Source organism: Myotis nattereri, assembly GCF_964212035.1.
Source record: "Myotis nattereri genome assembly, chromosome: 12".
NCBI classification, from domain to species: domain Eukaryota; kingdom Metazoa; phylum Chordata; class Mammalia; order Chiroptera; family Vespertilionidae; genus Myotis; species Myotis nattereri.
The window spans coordinates 22,748,711-22,775,330 of NC_138087.1; the positions used below are offsets into that span (position 1 = coordinate 22,748,711).

Below are 26,620 nucleotides of genomic sequence, written 5' to 3' on the forward strand. Positions count from 1 at the left end.
TAAAAAAACAACAATACAAGTTAATCATATTTTTCTCCATCAGCCACTTAAGTAATAAATACTTACTCTCATTGATTTCTCTACATCTACTTTCCATTCTACTTAAATGGAAAGCATACATGCTTCTATTGACTCTGTTTTGTGTTGTGTGTGTGTGTGGTTTTTTTGTCAGAATTTTGAGGCCTGAAATATGAGAAGTTATTTTTCTGCTACTCCTATCTAGGAGATTTGCTGAAAAGAGGTTGAGAATGCAATAGACCTCAAAAGTGGAGCTGAGAAAGTCAGTGTTGGAAGAAGGAATCTGTATCCAGACTCTCCTTCAGAAAGGAAAATTAGGAGCCAACAAAACTAGTTCTTACTCAAGATTCTTTGAGACTAAAGACAAAACCCTTCCCTTAACTCATCAACTATGAAGTATGGACAAGAACTCAAAGGGATCTTAAAGCCAGGTAGTGATGTTGCTGACAATACCTGGAAGGAAGTGGACTGAGGAATGACAAAGGTTCCACCCTTCTTAGAGAGCTGGGAGCTTGGATGCCTATGGCCCCGGGCTCTCCAAATGGCATGGAAGCAAGTGTGGTCGCCATGATAGGCAGCATTCATGATCAGCTTACGGTTCATCCCAAACCACTGGGTTCTGGAATGTTTTCTTAGGCTGTGTGGCCTTCTTAGGGAAATGTTATAGAGAAGAGGCACCGAGTGGTACCCAGGAGAAACTGCCCAGTGATTCATCCCTCTTCTGATCCTGGCTGCCTCTTAGTTGATATAATAGGCGTTGCTAGGTAGTATTCAACGGCACTCTCTTGAACTCCCTCACTTCCTCCCTCCGATCCCAAAGAAACTCAGCTTGGATTAGGACCAGTTTGAACCCTAATCTAGTGATGCTACAGGTGCCTCAGTTATTCTCCACGGGGAGTGTGCTGACTGGAAGTCACAGTGGCTGAGACCACTTTCCACGAGGTGTCCATAGGCCGTAAGTGCACCGTGTGCTCTGACTGACATGTGTATGTTGTGTTCATCCTAGTCGCCTGTCACACCTCTCTTCCTGCACCCCCTGAAGCCCTGGTTCAGGGGAGAGCGTCTGGGCTCTTGGAGATACTGCCCTGTCCCCTTGAGAACACGGAGCCCTGAGTTCACCGTCCCACCATCCCATTGCTGTCGGTGTGAAAGACCCCGTTCTAGCAGGCTGGTTCTCTTCACACTCTCCTCTGCCTTCTCCTTCGTGGGCAACAAACACAGTTCCCTTCACCTGGGCAGGTATTGCCCCCTTGCCCTCCTTCCTCACTGTGCTTTGCGTTGCTATGTTGCCTATGGTTATTCAGCTTTTCACTACTCTGATTCCTTCTCTTCCACCATTTTTAGCCCATTTTGATATGTTCTTTTCAGTTCTTGTCCCTCTGTCCCATTCACCATCCAAGGAAGCAACTCAGAAACAATCTAGACGTTGTCACAGCATTAAGAATGTGTGAGCGATGCCAGGCACAAACAGTTCCACTTTTGACAACACAAAAGTAAAATAATTAAAGAATACAATTGTATTGACTTATACCTGGTTCCACAGGAGACTAGGCAAAGCATAATCATTTCTGCCACAAGCGGATGTGTGACAGTTCGGAAACAGTTGTGTGAGTACAGAGGTTGCATCGAAAAGGTTCATAAAATGCAACAGTGCGTCTTCACTGTAGGATATGCTTTACGCCCGATTTTGCAAACACAGAGCCACCCACATTCTGTTTCCTGAGCAAATAATAGATTATGCCAGCTGCTTATTCTACTGTTTTACCTCAGGGAAGGAGTAGAGGTTAAAAAATTAGTTGGCTGATATAATCCATCCACTTATTGCAAGACCACACACACACACACACACACACACACACACACACACACTGTGTAAAGCCATTATGAGCATGTTTAATATTTATGAAGCTATTTAGATCATTTACCAATTCCAAACTTGTGCAATGCCATGCATGTAACAGGCTGCTGTTTTTAAAATCCAAAAAAGTGTACATTTCACTGACGGCAATCCCCAGAAGTCATTAAAAAACTTCCTTGTTATTTACACAAAATTCAATTTTTTATTGAAACATTTGCATCCTTTGTGATGCGTCTTACAAAATCCAGAATAGGCTGCTTTTTGTAGAAACATAAAGATGAGGTGATTTTTCTCCCAAAAGCATAATTTCGTATTGGTGTGTTAAAACAGCATTAGGTAAAATTTTAGGCACATGGCAAAAGGATAGATAAAGAATGTCTAATATAAATATAAACTAGAAGAATATTACTGTGTTTTAAGCTGGAGCTTTCATCTCAAACACAAAACCCATCCATTACTAGATGATTCATATGTGGGTTTTCCATGGCGGCCCAAGTTAATGAGCCATGGAAGCTTTCTGCAGAACCACAGGGATATCTCTTGAGTCTAATTAATTGCTTGAAGTGTATTGGGAGAGTGTTGTCACAACAAGAAAAATTTTATTTTTTTACCTGCTTACAAAGGTTGCTTTAGAAATCTGGAATTTTCAGATAAAGTTTCTATTTTAGAACAAGTAAAAAAAAAAAAAGAAGAAGAAAGAAGAAAGAAATGACACATCCCCATCTCTTCCCCCACCCAAGCTGCCACTCCCACCAGCTGACTCAGAACAGCTGGCTTTCTGCCAGTGGTTTCCATCACAGCCAGGCCTTTGGCGATCTGCACCCAGAGGCTGCTGGTCACCTCTTGCCGCCTGCAGTCCACCAGCAGCGGGCGATGCCTCGGTCTGGGAGCTGTGGCAGCTCTGTCACCTGTCTGAGCCAGGTGGTCTTCCCTGGAAATACGCTTCTCTCTTCCTCCCAGAGCACTCTGCACTTTTCACAGCTCCTCCCAGGATGCTGCACCATTAGTACTCCGTGTTTTCTGTCTGAAATGCTAGATGAGAATGTAAAGGGAAGTTTAGGGCCTGGTTTTTCAGTTTTGGTTTTCCCGGGTAGCCTTCCTCAGTCTCTAGGAAGTTGTTCTGTTGCAGCAGGACTGTGACATGAGCTTCTGGGAATGCTGCCCCACGGCACGGCCTCCATGGGCCCGGACCTTGTTCTCATTCAGCCTCTCTCTTGGAGTGAAAATAAAAATTATCTATAAAAATTATCGGGCTAGGGTCGACCTGGTGTGGGGTTACCTTTGCCGAGTATTTTGTTTCATCAGATGTGAAAATCACTGTGCCCTGTTCTGTAATGCAGACATCCTACCCGCAGTGGAATAGTATGTTTTCAGTGATTTCTGAAGATGGGCGTGAAAACTGTCTGCCACATGGCCCGTGTTTGCACATCTCTATACAGTTACGATTGAGGAGTTTGACAGTAACTCTGAATCTGATTAATTAAGAATGTGTAAAAACAAAGTTCTTGCATTATAGCTCGTTCCTTATTTTTGTGTCTTTTACTGTGATGTTGTAGAACTTGGATCATATGGAAAACTAAAATATTATGACACAATGACTGAAGAAGGTAAGAATGATTTTAGAATTGTATGCATTGGCTTTCTTTTATTTCTAGTGTCTGTTGCTTGCCCATTTTTTTTAAAGTCATTTTCTCCCTCTTTGCATGACTTCTGTGACATTGTGTGAGTTATTATTCTTTCTGTGTTTTCGTCTAGTTTTTGCCATCGTGTTCATTTGGAATTGGAGATGTGCAATACCATGGGTAATCATGTTATTCCATTCAAAAGATCCAATCCATTGTGATTGTGGAACCAATCAGAGAAATGGTGTCGGCAGCGTAAACACAGCCACACACCCATTGTGTCAGCATTGCTTCCTCCACATGCTCACGACAATGTAGAGAAACACGTCCAGCCAACACTCCTCTTACAGCATGCCCTTAATTTCAGAGAGGGGTTTATGTCCTGGAGATACTCTGATTTACACAAAGGAATAGCGACCTAAAGTAACTCCTGGACCCCAAACCAGCTAGAGACCCGTTTCTGATTCAGGGCTGCTGTCGGCTCATGTCCTCAGCTCCCACAGTTCCTGCTGACTCAGCAAAGTCATTACTCTGAGAGACCAGGGTCAGTCAGCATTCCAGCTGGTAGATTTGTACATGTTGAGATTCATCCCCTACGAGCTCTGGCATATCATTTTAACCATTTCCCTGGGGCAAATGGAGTATGACGGATTTATTTTTAAATGTAGTTACTAATGAATTCCAGGCACTATCCCAGGGCACAGCTTTGCCCCAGTTGATCATTGTTCTGGGATTAGTTCACCATGGAACAGCAATTTGGAAAGTTTGCATTCTTATAAAGGGACTTGTCCTATTGCCCTCTTCCTCATCTCACTGAATAATAAACAATGTGTGTAAGTTATAAAAACATTTGGGGTTTCTACATGACTTTTACACTGATATTGATAAGATATCAAAGGTACCCCTAGAAGGGGAATCAGCTATTTTTATCCTTCAATGTGAGAGATACTCCCAAATGGGTTGCATATCTTGTTTTCAGCCTCTAGCATTTCGAAGTTGCCTTAGCTTGCCATAGATCTCCCAGTGGCTCTGCATGCCAGAAGCAACATCTGACAGCAAGAGGAAGCCCTTCACAGCCCCTCCCTGCTCTGGCTTCTGCACTACCCATGGGTCCTTTCCTGCTATCCCTGTGCTTTCAGAGCCACTGTGATGTTTCCTAAAGCAACAGGGTTGGGGTCTCAGCCTGGGCCCTCTTGTAGTCACCCCAGGGCTCTCCCCACAACTTGGGGAAATGCAGACCCTTGGGGCAGTGAGGGCCCAACAGCAGGAACTACCTATGGGAATAAGTGTCCCACCACTGAGCGCCAAGAAAGACAACCCAAACCTTAGAGGCAGGCACCTGTCCCAGCTCTTTCTATTCCATATCTTCAGCCCACTTTGGCTCTTAGTGGGATTGGCTTGAGAAGCCAGAGCTGGGACTCACTGACTTAGCATCTCCCCAGCCCAAAGCCTCTGTTTCGTGGCTCAGGTGGCAGGTACGTTTGTTAGTTCCTACCTGACCTGTCACGACCCTTCACTTTCTACCCCCTCCTGTCCTTTGCCTTCCACCCTTAGGTTCCCATGGCCAGAGCTTCTGCCTCCCTATTGCCTCAGTTGCCTCATTTCTCTCTTACCTGGTTTCTTTCCTCTTTCCACATCCATTTGAACAAGGGTTGCTGCCCAAGCGTCCCTTTCTCTTCCTCCCTACACCAGATCACATGAAGATGCAAAATGGCTACTTCCAGTCTGATGACTGCCCTTGCTAATGTCTGGGCTTTCTGGGCAGGGAAACAAAGTCAAAGTAATGTCTGCAGTGATGGCCATAGCTGGCCCTGGCCCGGACCCTGGCACGACTGTGACATTGTGTTCGGGGGCCTCAAGGGTCGCCTCAAACACTTCTTATTCTTCTCTTGACTTTCCTCTCCCTTCATGCATGTCTCTTTGTGTCCTGTTCTTAACTGAACATTTATTCCCATCACGGAGATAGCTAATAGTAATGAAGGCAGCATTTTTAAAGTGTGCTCTATGAAATACTAGTTTCATGTGATGTCCATAGGAATCTTGTAACAACCCAGAAAAAAAAAACAAGAAAGTAAGATTGATTTCATTAAGTAAGTGAGAGAGCTTCTAAGTTAAATAGGTTCTTTACCAGGGGAATCAGAGCCTCAGGGGTACCGTGCACTGCAGCCCAGAACGCATTGTCAAAAGGAACGGAGTTTGCAGTGCTTCGCAGACTTCGTTGGCTATCGAGCCCATTCTTCCAGGAAGCCTGGTGTAGACTGCTTTGGAAAGGCCGGAGAAGGTGTTCTCTTTCCCCTGGAATGGGAACCTCTGAAAGATGAGTCTTCGGAACACGCCGCAGTCCCCCTCGGGCACTCCTAGAAAGGATGCTTGGAACAGCAGGTCTCCATTTGGAGACACTTCAAACCACACCCTCTGGCAGCTGCCTCCGTGACAAACCAGGCTTACACCTGATTCTGGGATCCCATCTAAAATACTCAGAACTAGCTCAGTAACCTCAGACCTGGCAACTGCCATGCAGGATTCCTGCAGACTCTAGGGGCTTCCCTGGGCCAGTACAAATAATAATAATTGGGATTGATGTCACTTCCATGTTGTACAATGTAAGGAAGTGTAATGAAGATGAAGATGTTTGGGGTATCAGTGGACTAGACAGCCTTCAGGAAATACCCACCTTTGTTTAAGCATTTCTTTTCACAATCTTAGAATCTTAGAATGTGACTACCCCTTGAGCAGAGCTTTATCGTAAATGCCCATGGGACTAGTCATTATTTGTAACTATTTTCAGGGAATTCCCTGGATGTTGGATGATGTCAGCTACTGGCAATGAGGCCTGAGGGTTTTTTCCCACTCAAGTGGATTTATATATGCCACCCCACCCTAAGGGAAATTGAGTGGTGAGGTCCTAAATATAGAAAACTGTTCTGCACATATTCAGTTCATTATTTTAGCACCTACTGTATGCAGGTTACTCTGCTGGGTCCTTTGGGGAAACACAGGATTAAAAGGTGGGCAGGTGACCCTCATGGGACTTGTAGACAGGCAAAGAGATAAAACACAGCAATCACTTAGCCACCAGGAAGAAAGTGGTTAAATACCTTAGATATTCAGAAGAAGATGACACACTACGGGAGGAGGAAAGATTGCTTTCAACTGGGGAGAAGATTTTGTGGAGAAAGTGATCTTTGAACTGGGCCTCAAACAATCAGTAGATATGAGTTAATTGGGGAAGGACGAGTGGTAAGTACTGACCTTCCAGGCAGAGAGGGATAAAAGGATGGAGGCACACCCACCTTTCCTGGGTGCCTCCCACCTGCCAGGTACAGTGCTGTGGGCTTTATGTCATTTAATCCTTATAATGATCCCACAAGGTAGATTTCATTGAAGATGAGAAAACCAAAGCTCAAAGAAGTATTTTATTAAGATGAGGAAACCAAAACTCAGAGAAGCAAAGTATAATTTGCTCTGGAACTCAGAGGTAGTAAGTCGTGATGTAGGACCTGAACTCAGGACTGGGTTGATCCAGCCCTGCCCTCCCGGACCCCCTGTGGTTAGCTGTACAAGGTGGAGTGAGGACAGGTTAGATTGGCGGCAGTACAGGGAGTGGGGAAAAAGGCTTGAAGGAAAACCACATGAAGGGAAAGGTTTGAACCACAAACTAAGGACATCATGGAATGAGCAAGGAGCTATTGGATAAAAGATAAACCCTTAACTTGAACACTTTATTAAAAAGGTTATTTTTAAAAATATATATTTTATTGATTTTTACAGAGAGGAAAGGAGAGGGGTAGAGAGTTAGAAACATCGATGAGAGAGAAACATCGATCAGCTGCCTCCTGCACACTCCCACTGGGGATGTGCCCGGAACCGAACCCGGGACCTTTCAGTCCACAGTCCGACGCTCTATCCACTGAGCCAAACTGGTTAGGGCTAAAAAGGTTATTTTAATAAAAACAATATACTCACTCTTGGGCACTGAATAAAATTATGACATTTTTGCAGAATTTGTTCTTGCCCTTTAGGGCACTTTTCGTCCCTTCCTAGAACCTAAACTGCAGCAGCTGGCTGGGCCACACCCAACCACCTCTCCCACCCCAAGCCAATCAGAATTGTATCCATTCATTCATTCATTCCCTAATGCACGGTTAGTGCCATGTCCGACAATACAGTACACCCCAGGGACTAGACTGGGTGCAGGGCCTGTGGAGATTAAAGCCAGCCCTTCCCCTAAAGAACTCGCACCCTAATGGGGCACTCAGGCAGAGAGGTGAGTAGTGAGATGCACAGACCCGAGGTGCTGGGGGAGCTCAGCAGAAGGCATCTCCACTGCCTCAGTCCTGCTTCCCAAGATAGCAACTACCTCACCAGCCACCTGATACTAATGTGCTCACTTAATAGTGACTGAGCACATGCTCTGTACGAGACATTGTGTTAGACTTGCTGGATTAGTGAGCGTCACTCCTCCCAAGGACTATATTTTTCTTCTGCAGCAAGAGGTTTCCAGAGATGCAAGCCAATTACTCCAGAAATAGTCTTTTGGTGACCTCAGATCCCTCTACCTAAGCAGCCATCCTCCTATCTCCTCATGGGGTGATACCTTCTATTCTTTGAAGAGCAATCTCCAATTTTACCTAAAGTTAATAACCCATAGTTTACATCTCATCTGCAAATACACAAATGTCATACCATTGTCATGCTGGACAATTCTCAATACATTGAACTTGGCTCCCTTACTAAAATTACTCTAGATGGAAATATAAAAAACTAGTTGAAAAGACAACAAACTTATGCAATAGAACAAGATAAATTAAAAGGAGAAGAGACCTTTTCACCAATGGCATTAAAAAGAGCCATTAATGTTTGTTCTTTGGAGATAAATGTTCATGAAAACATATAGGTAGGTAGATAAACAGAAATCCTGACTAGTAAAGAAGTGGTGTATGGGGAAAGCTGCTTGCAATGCATTATCCTAAACTTATTGACACTTAACAGAAGCCATTCCAGAAAAATAATTTCTCCACTATTTAAAAAAGTTCATTTTTGTTCATTTGTAAAAGGGAAAAAAATATATAAAAAGTTGTAATATCAGAGGAAAAAATTATAATGATCTTTCCCTTAATGAAATTAACACTGTTGTTTCATGGAAACCAACAGCCCCTTTACCAAGCTGAGAAACTAATAGTCTTACACGAATAAATCATGGGGGCCTAAATTAGGCTGAGTTTTGAGAAACCCCATTATCTCAAAGAAGCAAAAGCATTTTCAAGTCACCTAGTCTAGCCAGTCATTTGATATTCTTAATTGCAGTGAAATAATCCAGTACTTTTTCAAAGAAAAATTGAAGTTTGGAATACCACTTAACAGTGTTTTTTATTGCTCAAGATGTTTTCTCTGAAAATGTAGTCCTAAAACAGTTATCTGTGGCTTTCACATGTTTTAATCCATGCTTGAATGGATGAGATTTTGTTATATACACTGATCTATTAGGTAGGATAGGTTCAGCTATATATAGCAGAAAATACAGATTAGAAGTGGCTTAAGCCCTAACCGGTTTGGCTCAGTGGATAGAGCGTCGGCCTGCAGACTCAAGGGTCCCAGGTTCAGTTCCAGTCAAGGGCATGTACCTTGGTTGCGGGCACATCCCCAGTGGGGAGTGTGCAGGAGGCAGCTGATCGATGTTTCTCTCTCATCAATGCTTCTAACTTTCTATCCCTCTCCCTTCCTCTCTGTAAAAAAAAATCAATAAAATACATATATTTTTTAAAAAGTCGCTTAAGTCAAATAGAAGTTTATTTCTCTCTCAAGTAAAAGGGGCCCAGAGGCAGGCTATACATGGCAGAGGTGGAGGCTCCACAATAACCCAAGACCCAGGCTCCTTCCATCCTTCTGCTTCACCATCCTTGTATTTGACTTTCAACCTCAAGGTCACCTCATGGTCCAAGATGGCTGGTGGAATAGCTCCAGCCATCACATTTGCATTCCTGGAAGGAGGACAAGCCAAAGTGATTTTCCCCAGCTGATTTGACTTATTTTTAAGGGGCCCTCCTTTTAGATCAGTGGTTCTAAACCTGTGGGTCACGACCCCTTTGGCTGTCAAACGACCCTTTCACAAGGGTCGCCTAAGACCATCCTGCATATCAGATATTTACATTACGATTCATAACAGTAGAAACATTACAGTTATGAAGTAGCAATGAAAATAATTTTATGGTTGGGTCACAACATGAGGAACTGTATTTAAAGGGCCAGACGGTTGAGAACCACTGCTTTAGATCCTCCCAGTAAAATTGACCAAAACTCAGTTCCATGACTACACCTAATTTCAAGGAAGCTTGAAAATGTAAGTTTGTTACATTGGATTATTTGCTGTCCCCAATAACTTAAGTATTATGTCATTAGAAAATGAAAATGGAATAGATAATAGATAAGCAACATGCAGTGTCTCCACAAAAGAGAAATAACACTTTTGTATAACTATATGTTGATGGGGAAGACTCTGTGAGGGATATTGAAAGGGATATTGATACCTATAAGATACCCAAATGGAGATGTGGAAAAGGGAATGGATATAGAGTCTGGAGCTTGGGAGAGAGGTCAGGGCTATGGATATAAATTTGTGAGTCACACAACATAGGTGTGACTTAATGCTGCAGAACTGGATAAGAATACCTAGCTAATGAATAGGGAAGGGGAGTCCAAGGATTGACCCTAGATACTCCAAAATTTAGAGTTTGGGAAGAAGTAGGAGTCCCAGCAAAGGAGACTGGGTTGGGCAGAAATCCAGGAGAAAAGGCATCCCAGAAGCCAACAGAAAAACTTTTCCAAAAGAGGGCAGTGAACAGGTGATAGCATCAATTATTGACCAGTGAGGTTGAAGAGTTGTTGGAGCAGACAGATAAAAAGTGATGGACAGAAAGCGAGATGCTTCCAATCAGGAGTTGGGGAGTGGTGCATTTGTTGCTAATGAAGAGGTGTAGGGCCTGGCTGCAGGAGTGGGTGGGTAAGGTAAGCTGGAGGAAAGAGTAGCTGGAAGCACGTAGGTTAGGACGGTGAGGAACCAAGCGCTGCAGGGCCCACCCGTGTAAAATTACCAAGGATGGTGACAGGAGTAATGGCGAAAAGAAAAATTGTGAACTGGGTTCCCATATCCTCAGGAACATGGGAAGAGCGACAAGGAAGTCAGCTGGAGCAGGGGTGGTAGAGGTGATTGGCTTGTACTTCAAAGGAGGAAGGAAAATGGTCTAGATCAGCCGTGGGCAAACTACGGCCCACCGGATCAGGCCCGTTTGAAATGAATAAAACTATTGAAAAAAAAGACCGTACCCTTTTATGTAATGATGTTTACTTTGAATTTATATTAGTTCACACAAACACTCCATCCATGCTTTTGTTCCGGCCCTCCAGTCCAGTTTAAGAACCCATTGTGGCCCTTGAGTCAAAAAGTTTGCCCACCCCTGGTCTAGATGTACTGAGGAAGGGATAGGATGCAGGGCATTTGGAGAAACAGGAAGCTATAACTAAAAGGAACTTAGCTTTGTTTTAAATGTCTGCTTCACAGGAACTATCTAATGGATTATATTAATAAAGAACTGGATCAAATAGCTTATCAGTATATCTTGGAGATGTTCTATATGCGCACTTTTAGAATCTCCTCATTCCTTTTAGCATCTGCATAGTATTCCGCTGCATGGCTCTGCCATGGTAGGTTCCGTCAGTACCCTGTTAATGAACATTTAGGATGTTTCCATTTTTGTTTCTTTCTCTAGTTAATACAACAGTGTTACATGAGCATCTTCTTTACCCACATAATAAACTCTACTGAGTAGATGATGTGTATAACAAATTCCTAGACATACCCATGGTACCAATGTACAGAGTGAAGGGTTGGGGGGGAGGCAAGGAAATACCAGACCAATAGATATACACATTTCAAATTCTGAAAGATATTGCCAAAGTGCCCTCCAAAGGAATTGTACCAACTTACACTTCCCTCAAACAAATTTAAATGAGCTCTTTGAACAGAGGTTCAAAGTGGCTTTATTACAAAGCAGATAAGCCTTTGTAATGGAACTACCTTCTAATTTACTTGTTTTAGAAACCTGACTTTTTACCAAAGTTAATTTAAAGCCGGGGTGCAGCTAGGGTGGAAGTCTTTGTCCTCTCTAAATTGGATGACAAGGCAATTCCTCCTTCACAGATTATCCAATTCCCGCCGCAGCGTGAGCACTCCTACACCCAGACCACTCCCCGCAGAAAGTCTGAGCGGTGCACTGCAAGTTAACTTGCCACCTTCCAATTACCAGCCCAGAGCCCCGTTGTGCACAGACACCATTTCCAATGCCATGTCGTGTTTCATTCACTCCAGGCTTATGGTTTCTCTCATTCAGTCCAGCTTCCCATAACTAGAGGATTTTTCTGGGCTCTTGAGAACCAGTGCTTTTTGTAAGGCTGGGCCTTATAAAAAAAAATTTATATATATATATATATATATATATATATATATATTTAACTCACCAGCTATTGACCACATTACTTTTTAGAGATGTATTCTTAAAAGTATGGGTCTTAGGAAGACAGCAGCCTAGTGAATGTGCATAACCAGACTAACCAGCTAGTAACCAGCATCAAATCTGTCAGAAAGACCAAACCAGCTGTGTGGGTAAATCCATGGTCTTCCTGAAAACCAGGACCCAGGAAGTCTTCTACTTAGAATACATCCAGCTTTTCAGACTCATGGCATCTTATTCCCATGATCTCAACTGGCAGCAGTAAAAGCAGAAAGATTAGACCTGGCAAACAAAGGCAGCTTTGGCCACATTGCCTATGTACACGGTGTTAAGTGGCCGCAGAAGGCACATTGTGGGTGCTTCTTTTTGTCTATTTCTGACACCCCTAGAGCTGAAAATGTTAAGTTGCCTTCATCAGTCATACTTGAATACTGTTATTATATATTAACTAGATGCCCAGTGCACGAAATTAGTGCAAGGGGCTCGGCTCTTGCAGACCCAGCTGCCTTGGCCGACCCTCGCAGCTCCAGCTTCGTCTGGAAGGTTGTTCTGCGGTTTGGTCTAATTAGCATATTAGCTCTTTATTATAAAGGATAATATAACTCTCCCCCCTTCCCCATGAAGCTTTCTCTTTTTTAAAAAAAGTGGGATATGTTTTACCAGGAGGCTGGCATGTTCAGTTAAGCATGGTAAGTTTCTCTTCTGATTAAATCTGAACTGAACCGAATCATTTCATTTTAGTCAGGGGCCTAATCCTTCAGTCATTTAGTTAAGAACTCTCAGCACGTGTTCACACTTCTGCCACAAGCCCACGTTTCCAGTGAGATACACAGTCATCTGTTTGCAATGTAAAGTTGAGGATTCAAAAAAAACAATATAGAAAGTCAGATTAACTGACAATTTGCAGACACGTGACATCCAGCTGACAGGATGCATGTACATGAAGTATGGCTGCTACTGAATAACTGTTAGCCAAATCTAAAACCTTCCACTTTGCATCACGATAAACAATTGGGTAATAGATAGACTCATCATATGAAAACTGGTTTTTTTTAAGTTCCTTTTTTTTTAACATAAAAGCCAACGTAACCATTCAACACATATTTACTGAGCACGTACGATTTGCCAGGTGCTGTGAACAAATCAAAACTCTGCCCAAATGAGTAGATTATTAATCTACTAGATATTATCACAACGCATTTGAAGAGACATACCCAAGAAATGGGCTCGAACAAACTGACTCAGAAAAGATCTTTGCACCCAATAGGTGGTATGGGAGCTCAATGTTGGCAAATCTTGGGATCTGAGACCTGCCTTAGTGAAGTGAGTCTTTATTCATTTCCCTCAGGGTGCAGGGGATGGGAATAAGAGGAAGACGTCCATTCAAACCTTTTATCTGGCAGCCCCTGCCTGGCTCTGAGCTCCTAAGCTGAGATCAAACGAACCCCTTTGAGAATTTCTGTGTGGGAGCCATTTGTATCTGTGTATATGAGATAGAATTGTTCAGAAAATTAAGTTCCCAAAATAGCAAAGCAGGTGACCTAAAATGAGAAAGAGCACTAGCTCTCCAGCAGGGCCGGCCTCAGGTAAGGTCAGTGCATTGGCCCTGTTGCTGAGGCAGTGTGTGTTACATCTGACACCTGCTGGGAGGATTTTTGATTTGTAATATCCCAGTTTTGCCTGATCTTGATTAAGTTACCTATTTTTTTTAAAACCAGAGTCTCAAAAAAGACAACATTAACTGTAAACACTATTAGACTTTGGAAACTGAATCACAGCGTTAACCAAGAAGGGAATCTGTGAGTTTCCTGCAGCGTGCTTCTGGCCCTTCCTTCTTCCTCTGCCCCTAAAGGGAAAGTAAACTGAATAGCTTTTCACGCAGCAGGCACTCCATGCATACCACACACACACACACACACACACACACTTCCTTCTTTGTTGTGTGTTAATGTTGTTATGTTCATAAACACTTCCTGAGGGCCAGCCTAAGAAGGAAGCACTGGAGATGGATGGATGGATGGATGAAAAACAGCATCCCTGTCCATGAGGGGCCCACAGACTAGCTGGGGAGATGGCCAGTAAAATGCCTCTGAGGTTCTGTGATAACTGCTGTGATAGGCTAGGGATCAGGGCGCTGTAGAGAAACGGGCCAGGGTACTCTCCTCACCCAGAAATGGGGCTGAGGGAAAGCTTCCTGAAAGATAAGATGCCTAAAGCAGAGTCTAAAAGGAATAACACAAGCAAATAAGAAGTGTGGGGCATTCCAACCCCTGTGAAGGATACATTGAATGAATGCTTGCAATGCAATTGAAAACTGGGAGACCAACTAAGAGGTTATAATCCACATCCAGGCTGGAAAAGTTGGATCTAAAGTGTTCAAAGGTAGAGTCAAAAGGGATGTGGCAACTATTGGATGAGAGTGAGTGTTGGCTGGAAAATAAAAATCCAAACAGCAGAGCCAATCCCTAGGAAGAAAGATGATGGGTAGGGTTTGAGGCATGTTGAGTTTAACCATCAGAGGGACTTCCGAGTATAGATGCTCAGAAGTTCATTGGATAAGAGGGCCTGGGCCAGAGATCTGAATTTGGGAATCGTCACTGTGCAGGTTAGTGGTCCACTAGGTGCTATGAGAGAATGTGAGGAATGAGGAAGAGAGAGCAAGGAGGGAGTCCGGAGGAATAGTGACGTGGAAGACGCATTCTCCAGAGACCTTGACAATCAAAGAGGATTTCAAACAGAGGGGTGAGGAATATCAGATGCCACTGGGACAGCCAATCACATGGAGGCAAAGGTGGCCGAGGGAAGGTTTAGTGGAGTTGTGCTGACAAATGCCAGACGCAGAGATAAGTAGTGAAAAAAGGAACCATAGGACACGGAAGTACCAGCATAGACCTGTGTTCTTCCAGAGCCTCACTGTGAAGGGACAGTGAGAGGGCAGCATCAGCAGGAAATCTGCAGTCAAGAGAAAGTTGAGAGAGACTTGACCATGAGTCTATGCTGAGGGGAAAGGGAAGGAGTGAAGATAGAAGAAGATGGATTAGGCAAAGGCCCTGGAGAGGAAAGAAATTGGAAGAAAGAACAAAATACTGATCTTTAAGATGTCAACTTTCGAAAAGCATTGGAAATCTTCCAAAATATTTATGAAAACACTCTATTTCCAATGATAAAGTGACTGCTGGGAGAGATCTTAGAACCAATTCACATGTCGACAGATCTGCTCTTTACACGTGATTCCAAAGGCTATTATGGAAAATTATTTTTAAAATCCTTAATAGGGAAATGTGGCTGCTTCATTTCATTATATGATGTGTTTGGGTACCACTTAAGATACAGATTATATATATATATATATATATATATATATATATATATATATATATTAATTAAAGGGACTAGTCCTTTGATTATGTCTATAAATATAACTGCAATTAAATTATGTTAATCATTTTATTAGGTGGCACATTCACAAAACATTTACTAAAGACAGTTTACAAAATGCTTCATGCCAGCACTAGTTTCATTTCCATTAATATCACTGTAGTCTTATAATAAATGGTTTTCCATGATGCTTCACGAAAATTAGAAAAAATAATTTAGAGGCTGTACTTCAAAAATAGATGTAAGGATAAATGAACTCTATGTTCTTAGAGTTTATTGTTTAAGATGAAGTTATTATTTTTAATGTTTAGCTTTTAAGAATAAATATCAGACCAGATTCCATTAGGTGAATCAGCTGCCCTACGTGGACAGTTTATAGAATGGAAAAGGAGTTTGTTCCTTCAAGCTGCGAGGTAGCTCTTGATTTCACTGTTCTCTGATACCCTGCGGGAGGGCCCCACCATCAGAGCATGAATCTTAAGTCCTTGTCTCTTGTCTGGCTCTGGCTCTAGGCTGTTAACTCTACCAGGGCACCCCCTGGGTCTGCCTTACTCACCACACGCTGCCTGGTGCAGAGCACAGGCTTGGTTAATATTTGCAGAGTGGAAGCTTGTCTGTCATTTGCATTGACTTTAAAGGAAGGCTCGGACTCCCTAGGGAGCTCCACTGCAATTCAGTGAGCGCATGTGATGGGCCAGTCATTATTCCAAGACACTCCTTTGGGCAATCAAAGATGGCAGAGAGAAGGCCCTTCCCCAGAGAAGCCTGCCCTCTGGTGGGGAACTCAGACCTGTGGGCAGCAAACTGAGAAAAGGGCTGTGACAGGGGTACAGTCCAAGTGCCATGAGAACGACGATGGCTTTCCACCTGGGAAGGAGGGGTGTGGGAATCGATGGAGAAAGCTGCACGTTGGGCCTTAGTTCGGCCTTGACCATGAGGAGCGTATTACTAAAGGGGGAAGAGCCCAAGCCCAGCTTCCTGCTCTGCTCTCTGCCCTGCTCACCGCGCTGCCTCCTCTAACACTCAGGCTCCTTTCAGCCCTCACCTTGGAGGCCCAGGCGATGTGCAGCCGGGGATGATGGTGCGCCCCTGTCTCCCGCCTCTGGAATGTGAATGTCTATCCACCCCATTTTCTCCTGTTTACCTCCAGAAAGTGCCTGGGATCCTGTGGACTCTCAGCCGCACTTGGGTAGACCTGAAAGGACCTATTTTGGGTCATTAGCCAACAAGGAGCATGTTAAAGAGTTACAACCTCATCTGTTTGCCTGGAAACCACAACCAGGATTTATTGAGTCCTACTGGGTGCTGAGGATAGGATGGTAAACAAAACTGACGGAAACCCTGTCCTCCTGGGACGTGGCTACTGATGGAAAGCAACAAATGATGAAGAGTGATAAAGACGTAGTCTGTTAGATGATGATAAATGTGGATAGGAAATGCTGAGAGAGACGCTGCAAATGTAAACGGGCTGCTCGGAGAAGCCTCAAGGAGAGGGTGGCGTTTGAACAAATACCTGTAGGAGTTGAGAGGGAGCCCAGTGGATCTCTGGAGGAAGAACATTCCAGGTAGAGGCACCAGCAAATGCCACCGCCGTGCAGTGGGATAGTGCACAGTGTTTCCCAGAAATAGCGCGGCTGGAGCAGGAGAGCTAGGCGAGGGGGCGGGGGAGGCAGGGTGGTCTCGATGCATCTCCCTGGATAGAACTTACAGGTGCTTGTGAAGACTTTGGCCTTCACTCTGACCTGGGGAGCCACTGCCGGATTTTGCACAGAGAAATGAGTGGCATGATCTGATTGACTGATTACTAAGGATGCCGGGATGAGGTCAGCCTGGGGATGGAAAGGTAAAGGGGGCAGGGAAGATGAGCTAGGAGACTAGCAGAATATCCCTGCCAGACCTGATGCTGGGGGGAAGGGGGTGGGGGGGGAGGGGGAGACAGCTTCAGAAATATTTTTAAAATAGACACAACAGCCCTAACCGGTTTGGCTCAGTGGATAGAGCATCGGCCTTCAGACTGAAAGGTCCCAGGTTCAATTCCGGTCAAGGGCATATACCTTGGTTGCAGGCACATCCCCAGCAAGAGGTGTGCAGGAGGCAGCTGATCGATGTTTCTCTCTCATCGATGTTTCTAACTCTCTATCCCTCTCCCTTCCTCTCTGTAAAAAATCAATAAAATATATTTTAAAAATAATTAAATAAAATAGACACAACAGACTTGCTCAAGGATTGCATATGGGGTGCGGAGAAGGAGCCCAGGATGACCCCAAGGTCAGAGTTTGCTGTTGCCACGTCAGTTCTGTTGCCTGACTTCTCGGGTTGATGAGGGGAGGTCTGCCTGACTAGCGTCTGTGCTTCCAGAAAGAAAAGAAAAAAAGGCCAGGAAGAAACAGAAGGAAAGTTCAGGTGCACTTTTGCTCTTTAAGCTACAAAGACAGAGGCAGGAAAGGCAGAACTGACAACACAAAAATAGATTCAAATATGCCATGTTCAAGTTTCCCCTTCTGTTCCATTTTTTTCTTTTCTTCTCCCAATCCAAGGCCTCTCATCAAGGTGCCTGTGGGCGCCCCCTTTGCTGCTATAGATCCTTTTCGCCCCACTTCCCTATGTGGCTGATGCTCGGATTGTTCTGCGTCAGCCAGGAGCTCATCTGGTCGCCAGCCCCAGGCTTCCTTTGTGACACTGCCTGTTCCGGGAGTGGTGGGGACGATGTCAGGAATTTCCAGGGGCCCGTTCGATTAATTATCGGCAGAACAGAAGCAAAATCCATCTCCTTTGGGTGAACAGACCCTCCTGTGTTTATTTTATGAGGCAGCTTGGGGCTTCTGTTTTCCATTTGAGTGATTGAGTCCAAGATTTTAATTCCGGTGGTTTCTCAAAATTTGTTCTTATTCACATTAGTTCTTATTCACATTCACTTATCCTTAAGTTTGGATCCTTTCCTCAGCACTTTCCTGCCACCCCTTGAGCGCTGCTCTCCGGGAGACGCTCAGCCAGTATTCTCTTGCAAATTGCAGACCAAAGTGAACTGTATTAAAATTGCCACCAGGGCCCTGGTGGCATGGCTCAGTTGTTGAGTGTCGACCTGTGAACCAGGAGGTCACAGTTCAGTTCCTGGTCAGGGCACGTGCCCAGGTTGTAGGCTCCATGGGGGGGGGGGGGGGGGGGGGGGGCAGTGGCAGCCAATCAATGATTCTCTCTCATCATTGATATTTCTATCTCTCTTTCCCTTCATTTCTGAAATCAGGTTTTTTTTTAAAAAAATTTTAATTGCCACTAAGTTTTGACAGGAGTGCCTCACAATTTAAACAGAATTTGCTGTTTTGAGACTTTAAGTGTATAAATATCTGTTGCTCGTTAACAATACAACACTTTCAGGGTTTACACTGAAACAAAGTATATTTTTTAAGGTTGCCTTAAAACATGTTTTTAAAATCTCTCCTTCACTCTCTTTGAAAAGTACTTAAAAAGGTCTTGATTCTTTATCCCCAGGCACAAAACTAACCTGCTCCTAGCTCTCTCATCTCTGCCTCCGTGTGGGCATCAGCCTTTATGCCAACATGGAATCCGGGCCTAAAATAGTGTATTGAAGCAATCCCTTATCACCTAGGTCTCCTGTCCGAGGCTGCTTAGCGTCGATTCAGTTTTGAATGTCAGTCTTTTTTATTTTCAGTAATGGGAAGAATGTCCTGTCACTCACTTCCACAGTAATAACGCTTTCCAGAGTAAATTCCTGATCACTTACTGAGTCAGCAGCCATCTAAACCTTCCAACAGCTGTGTGAGATGGGTGTTCTTACGATCCCCATTTTGAAATTCAGAGCCTGCGTTTTAACAGAGGAGTTAAAACTCTGGGAGGTAAAAATCACTCAGCTCTTTGGAGCCTCCCAGACCTGTTGTGTGGCCGCAGTAGTTTCTTGCCCGTTCTCTGCCTGCACAGGGGATGGGGAAAAGCTGATCGCATCTTTCCTTTGTAAGATTGCAAAGGTGTCAGTGTTTAAAACACCGAAGGTCAGCTCCATCACCTTGACCTTCTCAATTTCAGGAAGATGTAAAGGGATCCTTTTCCTAACCAGTTTTGGAGCTGACTTTGGAGGACGCACTGAAACCTGAACCCCAGTCCGACAGGGTCCCCGGGACGCTTCACCTGCCAGGTCAGGATGTGGCTTATTCCCTAATCCTGCAAGTGTGGACTGAGAAGGGGCAGATGGCAAGGGTCCTCCTGGAGCAACGCTAGGCCACGTCACCCTTGCCCCTGAGCTTTCTTTTTCTTTTTCCTTTTACTTCCAGATTGTGCTCAACGCCGGGCATGTGGTAAGCCCCTTCCACAGGTTCTCACTTAAACCATGCATTGGACTCATGAGCCATGCCATCGGAATCCCTATTTCATAGGAAAACTGAATCTTAGAAATATTCAGGAACTCACCAAAACTTAGCCAGCAGAGCAAGGGAGAGAGACGAAGCTTCAACTCAGGTCTACCTGCTTTCAAGTCACATACATTCAATCACAATATTGTGCTGTCCCTGTCACACACACGCGCGTGCGCGCGCGCACACACACACACACACACACACAAGCGCACGCACCCTGCTTAATGTCCTCCCCAGCTGTGGCTTCAGGCTGAACAGGTCCTAAAGGTGTGTGCCTTCTGACCCCAAGGGTCCCTTTGAGAGTCACAGGTCCTGTGATGGCTTCTGCCCCTGCTCACTCTTGTCCTATCAACCGCTTCCTCAAGAGGTGCCCTGTGGTGATCCCAGGGGTGTCTGGTGATCGCTTCGTCAGGTACTGCCCCCCATCCTCAAGGAGCACCCCGGGTACTACATTCTGAAGCTGGACCTGCAATTGCTGCTGTTTTAGAAACTGGTCTTTAAGGTTAAGTCCTGCTCGGCTGTAGAGCAGCCATTGTCAGCACTCAGAATGCAGAATGGTGATCAGTGAGGCTCACGGGGACAAAGGTTGAGCCAGCCTCTGCAGCTTTGCCTCAGGCACACTCAGATGGCTAACCCTTTGTGCCACCACCACCCCCTCCCCCCAGAGCGTGTGGGAAAAGTGGTGACACTCTAGAAAGCCCCAGATGACCTGTTAAAATGTTTGAGAACCTACGAAATCCCAATTCTGCAATCATTTCCTACCCTATTCTCCCAGACCTCCTTTAGAAAATCTGGGGAAACCATCCCATGCGTGACGGTGACCATCGCCCTGACGTTTTCTGGCACAAAGAGTGGCCGACCCCTTCCATGCTTTGGGTCTCTTTTATAATCATTTCTCTCTGAGAAGGTTCCGGTGACCACAAGCCATACGGCAAATAGCTGGTTTCTATCGACCGCCTCTCTGCCAGGATTCATGGCTTTGGGGCGTTACTTGGATTGGACGATTTCAGGTTTTATTTCCACAGGCTTATTTGTTTCCTCTTTTGAATGCTTTCTTGTTTCGTTACTATTTTATATATAAGTTTTAAATAGCAGTGATTGATCATCTTTATGTCATAACGCTGCTGACTGTTCCAACTTCAGAGAAGGACCCTGAGACCACAGAACGGTTTTATTAGTGGAAGCATCATCTCCTGTAAAGTTTCAGAGCTTCCGTTTTCTCTTCCGGGCTTTTTGGTAGATGACCTGAGGGCTTCTTGGGAGTTTCTTCTACAAGAAGTACCCCGTTTAGGCTGAAGTCAGGAAAGGGTCCTGCATCCACACTTCCTGGGCAACCTCCAGACAGTCCCAGCCCCCAGCCTACCTCCTCCTTCTTTGAATCCTTTATCTTTCTCTCCTTTTTCTTCCCTTTCTTGTTCCCTTTGACCTCCTCCTTTACCTAGTCCTCAGACTTTCTTTTGTTTCCAGTTTTTCTTCCCAGAGTTTCCCTTGGAGATTAGATAGAAACAACTACACACCCAAAACTTTTCAGCATGGTGAACCTAATGCCAACCTTCAACGTCCCTCGGGGAGGGACATCACGCCCATCACTTCATCTTCCTCATGCCTCGCGAAGCCCCAGCCACAGCTGACCTCTCTCCACGCAGTGCTGTCCTTCCTTTGAGACGCTCCTCTGGAGCACATTCATTGCCGAGACTAAGGTGCTCACACCCTAGACTAGAGGCTGCCTCTGTGGTAGCAAGGCCTCTAGGATTGTGACTAGTGGAGCGTGTGAGCAGAAAGGGCTCGGTCCTCTGTCACTTTCACCGCTGGACGCAACTGATCTCACTCTCCTTTACAGCTTCGGTTGCTCCCAACCAATCACACCAGTCACCACTATGACCACACCCCGTGATTTCCACTCCTGGTTGGGGGAGGGGTGGATGCTAACCTGCCATCCTGGGAGACTTGCGAAGAGAAACACTTTTGGTTGGATTTGGTTAGATGTTGGTATAACTGGAAAAGAAGAATGAGATCCCCTGTTAATACGCTGCTAAAGAACCCAACTACCAAACCAGAGAGGTTGTGGTGTTTTCAGAGTCATGAATAAAGCAATAATCAGTTTAAAATAAGGTTCCTTTGTACCTTGAATATTCAGGGCGTGGGGAGGACAGCAGAGGGAAATCGAGAATTAGAGAAGAAAGAAAAAAGTATTATGGTTCACTAATCTCTACACTTTTGCATGCTTTTTTTCTCTGCTTGTTGCATGCACTTACCCATTAATTATGTCAATAATGGAAAAGAAATGAAGCATTATGCTTGTGGTACAGCTGTTTAAAATGATTACTTTGAGACTGGTATGTTTTCCAGCACCTTTCTCTATGCATCTCATCACCAACAGACATCGCTTGCTGTGCTCAGTTGGTCATTCTTCGCCCCAAACCCCCGCCCCCCCCCAAAAAATGGAATCAGTTGCCTCCCTGATGCTTTAACTGCAGCTAACGCAGCTGATTTGGAAAGCTCTGATGCTTGCTCCTGACTTGTTCAGATACTGCAGTGGTCATTATGATACACATCTGAAAACCAAATTCAAATCAAAGGATCCCTAGGCATGACTTTCCATGGTCAACGCCATTTCTGGGATGAGCATTTAACCCCAGAGATGCGGCTGTGACCCCAGAGCCACTCTGTGTCTTTGGAGCTGTTTTGGATCTCACAGCAGGGGGGAGTTTGGGGAGGATCGGTGCTTTGTAAGCCATTGGGAGGGAGAGAAGAGATCCAAGTGAAGCCTTTCGTCTATGGGCTGGCAGCTTGAGATTCTCAAATAGAGAAGTGAGCTGAAGAATCCACACAGGTAAGAGAGCCCTTCCTGCAGGACACAGGCTCGGGGACTGGACAGGAAGGCGAGGGCGCTGTGACAACGCGGCGGACCTGAAGAAGCCGCAGGCCTGCTTTGCCACTGCTTTGCCATTTGCCATGGGCCTCTCTTCATTTTCCTCCTCATCCTCTTTCCTTCCCACCACTTTCTCTTGCTTCAGGGAGGTTCAGAGAAAAGGCTTCCATTCTCCACAAGATTGCCAAGAAGAAGTGCCAGGTGGATGAGAACGAGAGGCAGAATGGGGCTGCCAATCACGTGGGTGAGTGCAGGGAGACCTGGTCCAGGGCCCTTCCTGGAGTGCGTGGAGGGGAGCGGAGAGCAGGGTCCCGTGCGCCCCTGACTCAGCACCGACACAGACCCCTGCAGCTCAGCCCTGTCCCGAGTGTCAGGCGGAGTCCAGTGCCCCTGGTAGGTACAGGCCATGGATAGACACTCTGTGTCTCCTGCCCTAGGGGAACGCCAAGAAGAAGAAAATGATTCTGTGAGGAACCTGAAATAAAGCCAGCTCCTAACCCCGGCATCTCCCTTGAAGACTAGAAAATCACTTTACTTTAGGGATGCCACATAAAGAGGACACACACACACACACCCATCATTGACTATTTAACAAGAAGTAAGAGCGCACCTCTTCTGAAATTCTTGCCTGGTAACCAAATTTTATACGTATGACATCGCATACAGCACACCCACCGAATTACCAGCTGGTTTACTTGGTGACTCCTAACTGAGTGGCAGGGTCCCTGCCAGAGGCCACAGCCTCCCCTTTCTCAGGAAGTCCGCAGTACTACTAGCCCAGGTCTTTTCTGGCTAACTTATTCTGAGCGCCTGTGTGGCTAGATGAGGACATTCAGGCATCTTATCTTAACTTGGAACATGTTCCTCCTCTCCTGTCTGTAACTGTAATAGAGCCCTCTAATTCTAAATTCAAACTAAATTTAGCCTAATCTGGGTCTATGCTATAAATGATGCTATTGCCCAAGATACTAAAATTATCTGCAGACAAAATTCAACAGTGTTGCATTCAAAATACATGTGACTCCTTAGAAGAGTTTCTGTCTCTCCTGTTACCTTACTTACAGCTCAGGGGAAATCTTTGGCCAAGAAATAGTCAAGATGCTATTGGGTATGAAGGGAAAGAAAAAAAAAGCTGGAAGGACATACACTAAAATATGAATAATAGCTACTTCTTGGGGTTGGATTATGAATTATATCTTTTTTTTCTCTGCTTGTTTATGCTTCTGTGAACTCGGACTAATTGTTTGGAATTAACATATCTTGCCTTTGTATTCTAAAAATGCAAAGCCACAGCACAAAAGTCTAACTGCATAGGCTGAGTTTTGCTTCTGGTATTTAAGTTCAGTTACACAAGCTATTTTTCTGCACCACTTGTTGATTTTTGTGGAATAAGGCACCTTGCAGTCCAAGACTTAGATGCCTGGGTTCAGTCCCAGTCCTTCTCCTAATGACTAGCTGACCTTAGACTTGGGTTGAACCCTTCATGAGGGTTCATGGACACATAACTCCAAGGATGCTCCTGTGCAGACTGGGTCTCTGAACAACTTTATAACTAAAAAAAAGAAAAAAAAGTTACAAAATCTATGTCCAAAATCTTTTCAAAATGAGTCCAAGTTTTTTTCACACGTTCTTTGGTGCTGAGACCCCAGCCTGCCATGTAAAAGCACGGCATTAGCTAAGACGTACTCGGCTAGGTATCGTGCCTGGGAGGTTGTTTCTTCTCATCTGTTCATGTCTTTTCTTGGGCATCTTAACTCCATTTTGGTACCCAGCACCCTGCATTGCTAGGGTCAAGTTTGACCATTGCAGGCCTATCCTAAAGTTGTATTACTTCAGCCAATAGACTCCCCAAAGCAGAGTTTTTCTTTTCCCTCAGACGTAGTATTTTTTAGTTTAGTAAATAACTGGGCAAAAATAAAAATAAATAAAAAAAATAACTGGGCCAACCTTCTGGGATAAACTGGCGTAACCACACACAGCAGATCATCACATGCATGTCACTGTCACTACTAAAAATATGGGAAGATAAAGTAAATTTGAATTTCTATGGGTTTCCATATGTAAAGATTTTATGCCTCTATATTTCACAAGTAAATACATAAATGAACAAACATTTCCCTATGATTTCCAAAATTTGGCCACCTCAGATCCAACAATTTTTGTGTAACTCTCCAATCACTTTATGTGATGTTTTACCAGCGAGAGAAATTGTTGGTTCTTCTGAAGTTGCTAGAAAAACAAGCATTTGATACTCTGTGAGCAGCCTGCCACTCTCGTGTCTGATACCGATGGGTATTCTGGTGTTCCCGGCGGCCCTAACACTGAACCACATGGCTCCATGGTCTCCCGAAGTCCAAGACTCTACCCAGCACGGCCAGAGGGTCTGGGAAGCTCCTAACCTCCTCCCGCTGAAGGCACAGCAGACCTGGCTGGTGCCTGCACAGCTCGCCTGGCGCAGGAGGGCTGAGTCCGCTAGAACGCCCAGGGAGGAATGGCACAAACCTTCACCACTTGGTGCAACCCCAGCCTTATCTCCCCTCAGAAACTACCATCCATCGTCTGTCTCCCTTGGCCAGTATTTTAGGTGTTCTTTCCAGTATGGCCCTTACCCCATTGATGCCATCTGCTTTCTTTGTGTGTGTCCCCATTATGTCACAGAAAAAATCGAGCTCCCCAACAGCACCAGCACGGAGGTTGAAATGACGCCATCCAGTGATGCTTCAGAGCCCGTGCAGAACGGCAACCTCTCCCACGGCATTGAAGCTGCGGAGGCCCAGGTACGGCTTCTGGTCATGGCCTTTCTGGGCTGCTGGGGTTGGTTTTGCGTGTGATGTCCTAGTAGAGCAGCACGGAGCCCACCTTCTCCCTGGAGCCCAGCTCCCAGCGGGGAGGACCCAGCCAGGTCTTACTTGTTCGTGTGTGTACTTCCCAGCACCAGCCCAGCACCCTGCTGCATCACACTCTCCATGTACTGAATAAATACACATATTCTCTAAACCAGGGTTTCTTGGGGTGAGGTTGGAGGACTCATGCATCAAATCATAAAAATATAGATCCTGCCCCCTCCGGTGGTCCAGTGGTTAGGGCTTCAGCCACACACCAAAGGACCGCGGGATGGATTCTCGGTCCAGGACATGTACCTGGGTTGCAGGTTCATTCCCCAGTCCCGCTTAGGGTGTGTGTGGGAGGCAATTGATATGTGCCTCTCACATTGATGTTTCTCTCTCTCTCTCTCTCCCCCTCCCTCCCTTCTACTCTCTCTAAAAATCCATGGGGAAAAAATATCCTCAGGTGAGGATTAATAACAACAAAATGGAGATTCCCTGGACCTGATGAAACAGGACCCCTGGGAAGCAGCATTTTTGGACTTGCTTCCCATGTGATTCATAATGCATGATAAAGTTAGATAGCTGCTGTGGTCTGATCTTTTCTCTGCCTTTAAGGTGAGGATTAACAGAGACACCACAGGTACCACACCTACATGAGCCGTGTTTGGGCTCCTGCAGCTGAAAGTAATCAGTATTGTCTGCCCCGATTCAGTGGTGCAGCCAGGGGACAGCTGTTTGACCTGGTGGTTGTACCCTGTGCCACAGATGTGGTGCTGGGCATTTTATATGTGTTCTCACCTTTAAAGCCCACAGCCGAACCCTAGCCAGTTTGGCTCAATGGATAGAATGTTGGCCTGTGGACTTGAAAGGTCCCAGGTTCGAATCTGGTCAAGGGCATATGCCCGGGTTCAGGGCTCGGTCCCCAGTGGGGGCGTGCAGGAGGCAGCCAATCAGTGATTCTCTATCATCATTGATGTTTCTATCTCTCTCACCCTTCCTCTCTGAAATCAATAAAAATATTTTTTAAAAATAGAAATAAATAAAGCCCACAGCCAAAGCTAAAGTCATTTAGTGTCTCCATGTTAGATGTGTTTGAGAAAGCTAAAGCTTCGCAAGATGAAGTAGTTACCCAGGATTACCTCGCTTGTAGGTGGCAGAGCTGAGATCTGA

At 45.0% G+C, this 26,620-nt stretch overlaps 1 protein-coding gene across 1 annotated transcript in view; it reads left to right on the forward strand.

Moving 5' to 3' along the window:
• Nucleotides 1-26,620, forward strand: part of SLC24A2 (solute carrier family 24 member 2) — a 219,735-nt gene that overhangs the window by 154,497 nt on the left and 38,618 nt on the right. Inside the window, exons 6-8 of the mRNA XM_081104263.1 lie at nucleotides 3,433-3,483; nucleotides 22,768-22,866; nucleotides 25,281-25,399. Coding sequence (XP_080960389.1) covers nucleotides 3,433-3,483; nucleotides 22,768-22,866; nucleotides 25,281-25,399 — 269 coding nt within the window. The remainder of the gene's footprint in view (nucleotides 1-3,432; nucleotides 3,484-22,767; nucleotides 22,867-25,280; nucleotides 25,400-26,620) is intronic.